The sequence below is a fragment of the Triticum urartu genome, chromosome 7A (genome assembly GCF_056163025.1).
Source record: "Triticum urartu cultivar PI428250 chromosome 7A, HENAU_Tu73, whole genome shotgun sequence".
NCBI lineage: Eukaryota > Viridiplantae > Streptophyta > Magnoliopsida > Poales > Poaceae > Triticum > Triticum urartu.
In genome coordinates this window covers 128161007-128167486 of record NC_141879.1, presented here as the reverse complement: position 1 = coordinate 128167486, position 6480 = coordinate 128161007, and the positions used below count along the sequence as shown (strand labels likewise).

General features: G+C 38.7%; 1 protein-coding gene across 1 annotated transcript; it reads left to right on the top strand.

Annotated features, from left to right (window-relative positions):
• The first annotated feature begins 3612 nt into the window (after positions 1 to 3612).
• On the top strand, positions 3613 to 5411 carry LOC125525344 (uncharacterized). Its single transcript, XM_048690346.2, has 4 exons — positions 3613 to 3769; positions 4580 to 4731; positions 4820 to 4997; positions 5114 to 5411. Exons 1-3 carry the CDS (start codon positions 3680 to 3682, stop codon positions 4965 to 4967), a joined length of 390 nt encoding a protein of 129 aa, XP_048546303.1. The 5' UTR covers positions 3613 to 3679; the 3' UTR covers positions 4968 to 4997; positions 5114 to 5411.
• Positions 5412 to 6480: the final 1069 nt, after the last annotated feature.

Here is a 6480-nt window from a genome sequence, read left to right as displayed (position 1 = left end):
TCATCTGAGATGGTTTGGGTATATTCAACACAGGCCTCCAGAAGCTACATCACATAGCGAACGGCTGAAGCATGCTAATAATGTAAGAGAGGCCGGGATAGATCGAACTTGACATGGGAGAAATCCATAAAGAGATTGAAGGACGGAGTATCAACAAAGAACTAGCCATGAACAAGGGTGCGTGGAAGCTTGCTATCCATATACCAGAACCATGAGTTGGTTACGAGATCTTATGGCTTTCACTTCTAGCCTACACCAACTTGTTTGTGACTAAATGCTATTGTTATTGTTGTTGTTGTTGTACTATGAGCCAATGACCATTTTGTAGTAGAATCACCAAACAACACATTTAGCAGAATGGCCTATGTGAGGCCAATGTTCTACTACCACACATGTATGCAACTAGACCCACACAATTGTCTAGGACTACTAAAATATTACGGTAAGTCAATAACCTAATCGTATTATTTATTAAAAAAACTAACCATATTATTTGATATCCATGTTAACAATTGATTAAGTTTGTTTGCTTGCCTGTGTTTTTTCTTTATGGTTTAAGGGGTTTTCAACTTCCATTCAACACACTCTTTCCTTTTCGTGTCCGCTCCGTATTCGCACCATGTTCGTTTTTGGTATTATCTATTTTTCATATTCACTTCCGGGATTTTTGTATTCATTTCCGCTTTTGCCAGTTTTGTCTATTTTTGCTCTGTTTTCATCCTTACTATTGAGACTGTGAAATGAGGATTTTGGGCTTTAATTGCGGAAGCTATGCGAGAGGAGTGAAAAGGGGACCGAGCAGGATTCAATCCTAGATCCTCTTGGTTAAAGCATGGTGCTGCTAGCCACTTAGTACTCATCGATTTCGTGTTAGACTACTAGGGGGCGACCTACTTGAACAAAACGACTCGGGTTTCCTCATGCTTTCCATGGTTTGTCTTTGTTTCTTTCTTCGTTTTTAATGGTTTTTTTCCTTTTTCTTTGTTTTCTTTGTTTCTTTCTCGGTTTTCAATTGCTTTTTTCTTTTCTTGATTTTCCTTTGGTTTTGTTTCTTTCTTTCTCGTTTTTCATCTGTTTTCTTTTGTTTTCCCTCGGCACTGTTTTTCTACATATTTTTGTTATATATCTAATACATTTGTCTAACACACCTTTAACATTTTTCAAATACTTTCAACATTTTTCAAATACATGATCAATATTTTTTCTATACACATTGAGCATTTTTTATATGCTTGATTAACATTTTGCAGATACTTCTTCAACATTTTCTCAAATGCTTGGTTAACATTTTGATGTACATGATCAAGAACTTTCATCATTTTTAATACATGGTCATCATTTTTTATACACATTTAACATTTTTTAAATGCTTGCTTAATATTTTTCAAATACTTGTTAATATTTTTTTAAATGCTTAATTAACATTTTATATATACCTGATCATGTTTTTATCATTTTTTAATAAATAGTCAACATTTTTTATATACACATTTAACATATTTTAAATGCTTGATTATCATTTTTCAAATACTTGTTCAACATATTTTCAAATGCTTTATTAATATATTTTCAAAAAAATTATAATTTTGACATGGTCAACATTTTTATATACATATATGCATTTCTAAAATTCTTGATTAATTTTTTTCAAATACTTGATCAACACTTCTACAAATGCTTTATTAACATTTTTCAAAGGCAAGTTTAACATTTTTTGAATACATGGTCAAACAAATTTTTATACACATTTAACATTTCTCAAATACAAGTTTAACATGTAATGGATTTATATGGTCAAATATTTTCTATACACATTTACAAAATTTCAAATACAAGTTAACATTTTTCGAACACTTGCTCAACATTGTTTTCAAATGCTTGGATTAACATCATATAAATACATGGTCTACATTATTTCTATATACATTTGACGTTGTATTTTTTTAGTATATATGAGAAACATTTTTTTCTATACACATTAAACATTTTGTAAATGCTTGATCAACATTTTTTGAAATTTTCATGTAAAGTAGTCTTCATAATATAGAATATATGGAAATCTTTCCCTAATAATAAAGTACGGGTTGAGTCTCTCGGGTTCACCGTCATAATACGCTTCTTCCCATGAATTTACGCTTTCAGTTTTTTTTCTTCAACACATCTATATTTACTTTCGCTATATTCAAGGTGGTATTAAAATTTGTTTTTTCCTTCCCGATCGATTGCTTGTACGAGCAACGCCGTGCTGCTGTGGGCCTTTTCTCTTATGGGCCGAGAGCGAGGCCGTGTTGCTATGAGATTTCGTTTACCAGTAAAAAAAGAGAGCACACATGGATATTAGGCATGAAGTAGTCCCACCTTGCTCCCTTAGACTGACGAAGACGACGGCGAGCGGCCTCGCGGCACCGGCACTCCCGCATGGAGGTGAGGAAGAGGGTGGTGGCAGCGGTGCGACGATGTCCGTGGTGGTGGTGGCGACGGCGCGGCGGCAACATGGCAGGGCTCCCTGCGTGCGTGCTCCTACTCATGTTCAAGTGAAAAAGAAAGAACTGGGAGGAAGAAGGAGAGAGGATCTATCTGGGAGGAAGAAGGATAGAGGAGGGAGGAGGCTGAGAAGATAAGGTTGAAGGAATAGACATCGGTGTGTGCGGCCAAACAATACGCGCCGGTTGATGGAATCGTTGTTCTGCTTTCTAAACTGCTTGAAGGAAAAACATGATACTCAACATGAAAACAACACATATATTCTGATGCTTATCTCTAGCGTAATTAAATTAATTTATAAGTAGCTACATAGGCTCTATTTATGATGCAAATTTATATCAGCCTTTTAATCAACAAACATATTCATATAACATGCAAAACTCTCATGCATGAAGCGATTTGGATGGCAATCTCATGGATGCCAAGGAACAAAGAAGGAAAAAAGATAAAAGAGCGGTATGTACCGATAACCAATAAAGAAAAACTGAGAAAAAACAGAAAAAAAAACGTCTAGATGAGAAGGACTTCGCGATTAGCACAAACACCATGGTTGGGCGTTAGGCGAAGTATACAACATTTTTATTATGTGATATCAACAACTCAACATAAGTGTTGCGTGTATGGATTTTTTTAGATATGCGGTGTCACTATATATTGGCAGTCTAATCTATAATGTCATCTTGAAGTCAGGCGAAAAACATCATATGTTCTCTTACTTCAAAAATATTTGAATTAGTAATTGAACTCTTGAAAAATGTGCTTCAAAGTCGAGAAAAATGCACTCCGTGGAAGTCGTCGGGGCACCTCTCTCTATCTCCAACCACTGCCCCTCCACTCTGTAGCAACGCACGGGCATCTTTCCTAGTATAAATAAAGTAAAAGAAAACACAAAGCGTAAAACCTGAAAAAAAAATGGCCTGTGGCCAGCGGCGCGATGGGCTGGCCCAATATGAAGCTCGCCTTCAGCGATACTTTCTCTCGTCTCGCTCAAGGCGAGACATATCAGCGCCCCTATCGGCTGCCCCCTCACCAACAAAGACGAACCACTCAAAAAAATAAAAACCCAAAGGAAAAAAACAACAAAACGAGGCCACGAATCGATCGAGGAAGCAAAAAAAAAAAAAAAAAAAAAAACAGCACCCAAACCCCAGCCGACGCCCCCTCTTCCTCCGGATTCTTGCGGCGTGCCGGTGCCATGGCGCTGCGCTCTCCCTCCAGCACTTCGCCGCAGGATCTGGGCCCCCGTTATTCGCCGCCGGCGGACTCTCTGCCTCCCACCTCTCAGGTACCAGTTCGCTCTCAGTCTCGTTCGATCGATCCACCTAGCTAGCATGCCAGCAATTCGCTGTCCGACTGCCTTGTTCTGACGTTCATCACCAAATTAACCCCATCAAACGGTTTTATGCTAACAAATCAAATTATATGATGCGCCTTAGCCTTTTTTCCCCAGACAATAACAATGATATACGCTTTCCTAGTTCAGACCTTTGTTAGGAGAGGGTTTCTGTACTTCGACCCAATGATGGTGAATATTGCCACTGACATGTGCACCTTAAGTGCCGGCTTGCAGAGGAGACCTATCTTAGAATTATGTGCTGAATTTGTTGCTCTTGCTTGCTTGAAAAGGTGGTGATAATTAGTTTTTACTGAAGCAATCTGTGGTACATTGAGTACACAGTAGATAGATATGAACCGTTAATTCCATAATATATGGGCGCTCGATTTACTTGGAGGGAAGAGGAGTATGCACTCCTTATGTTTTATTTTCCCTTGCTGACCTTTTGTTGTTGTTGAAATGTAATTTTGACCACTACTGTATAGCTTCTAGTATACAAATGTATATGTTCTAATGTACTCTTGTTAAAGCATGTCCAAGAACCAACCTATCAATATAAATTTCATATAGTCAGTATTGATAGCTTTAGATATACCAGGGGTCAAATTTCTGAAAGTTTGATAGTATGGATTCTAGAAGGACTATTGTTAGCCATGAAATGCATAGTCTCTCGTTAACAGTCACTAACATGCATGAATAGCTGCTTTAACTCGTGTATCATTATATCAATTATAATTATCTAATTATTAATCTTACCAGGGTGGATCCAGCAATGGAGCCAAAGCGGATGTTGCTAGGAAGGAGGTTGATCATTTGCTGGCAAAATTAAAAAAGGAGGGAGTGCAGATAGATGGCAAGATAGCTAGTATTATTGATGATGAGATAGCTAGAATTAAAGCTGAAGCTAAGAGGTAATTAATTGGAGGCGCTACAGCTTATTTGATTTGTACTCAAATGAAACGATCCTAACATTCATGTGTTATGCACATCCTTTGATAGGGAGAACATCATCAATGGGCTGAAAAGGAACGGACGGCTGGTAATGCTCACTATTTCAGCTCTTGCTTTTGGTTTCCTTCTGGGAGGGGAACTTTACGAAAAGGCCCTCTATGCGCAGCTGCGTGTCGTCTTTGGTGAAGAAGAATAGCCTAGGGCTTGTGGGCCCACTCTGCTTATGGTATGTAAAACCGAGTAGCCAGTCTTGGTATTACACTGTTAGCTAACTATGGTATGGAAAACCTGTTTATATGTTGTCTAATAATAATTGTTGTGCCATACTGTGGATTTTTGCAGGTAATGATGTAACCCTTACTGTTAACACCATGTGCTGTTCTAAGCTGCATGGAGCAGCTGGTGCTCTGTTAAGTACTGCAGTTAATTAATTAGTGTTTGGTAATTGAATCTGGTGTGCATGGTGATTATCTATGGATTATCTATTGTGATAATTTATGGAATAATTCATGGTATGGCGCTTTTTAACCGAATGGTGATTTAGTATTTGTGGCTTCACTACATTGTCACTGTCGTCATATATTGGAATCTACGCTCTCAAAGAAAGAAAGAAAAAGGAATCTCCAATAACCTTCTTTGGCCCATTTTCTGCATTGTTACACTTTGGTAATTGTTCTCTTTGGTTTGGCAATTCGGATGTTGTCAAAAGTAAAGGTGAGAATGTGAAGGGTGTGCTTGACCTGATCGGTCAGCAGGTTTTATATAGCGTTGAGTTTGACAGAATTTGCGGAATTGGCATTTTGATCTCGAGGGACATTTGATATGTCTGAATAAGTGAATATAGATGCTTGGGGAACAACAGGCCATGCCCGAGCACGACAGAAGGGTGGCCTTCAGACTAAAGCCTGCAGAGAAAGCCGGGTTGCAACTCGTCGCTCTCAGATCTCAGGTTATATATGTAACTGTGTTCTATATGTTTTTTAGCCGCGTTGCTTTTGCTATTCTAGAAGTTCATAGAGCTTTCTGATCAACAAGATGCTGTCTGCTGTTGAGGAGTGAAGTGCATCATAGGTCCTCAAACTATTTCACGCTGTTGAGCTGAGCTAAATCATGTTCCTCGTCTTGTGCGCTGATCGCTCCTGGCCCCGATGATCGTTTTCAAGTAATCTAGTCAGCCACGGCTGAGTTTGGTCCTTCAGACGACATATGGCCTAAGACCTGCGTAGTCCTTACACTCGGGTTTGTCATTTGTGTTGAGAATTGGATGAAAAAAAAAGGAGAAACATCAACCACTGAACAACTCAGGAAAAGCTGATTCTCTCGTTCTCATAGCCTATTTGATACGAAAAATGGTGTCCTCAAGCGGCATATAATCCTGCCGGAAGACCCGATTACTGTCCTTCCAAAACTGCCATGTGCAGTAGGATACGACCCTTGGGCATCACCTTGAGTTTAGGATCACCTTTGATGGCAGCCTCTTTGCTTCGATCTCCTTCTACACTTGGGCATCACCTTTGTGTTTAGGATCCGACCTGCACATACACAATGCATTGTGTTTTCCCTAGTTCAAACTGAAAAATAACTACCCTCTCAAATTGGTTTGCATCTATACATACAATGCATTTCTCTCTCAAATGGGAGGGGATTTGCATCTATACATCAAACCAAATCGTGAATTGCTTACAAACCAAACCATCTCCGAGAAAGAA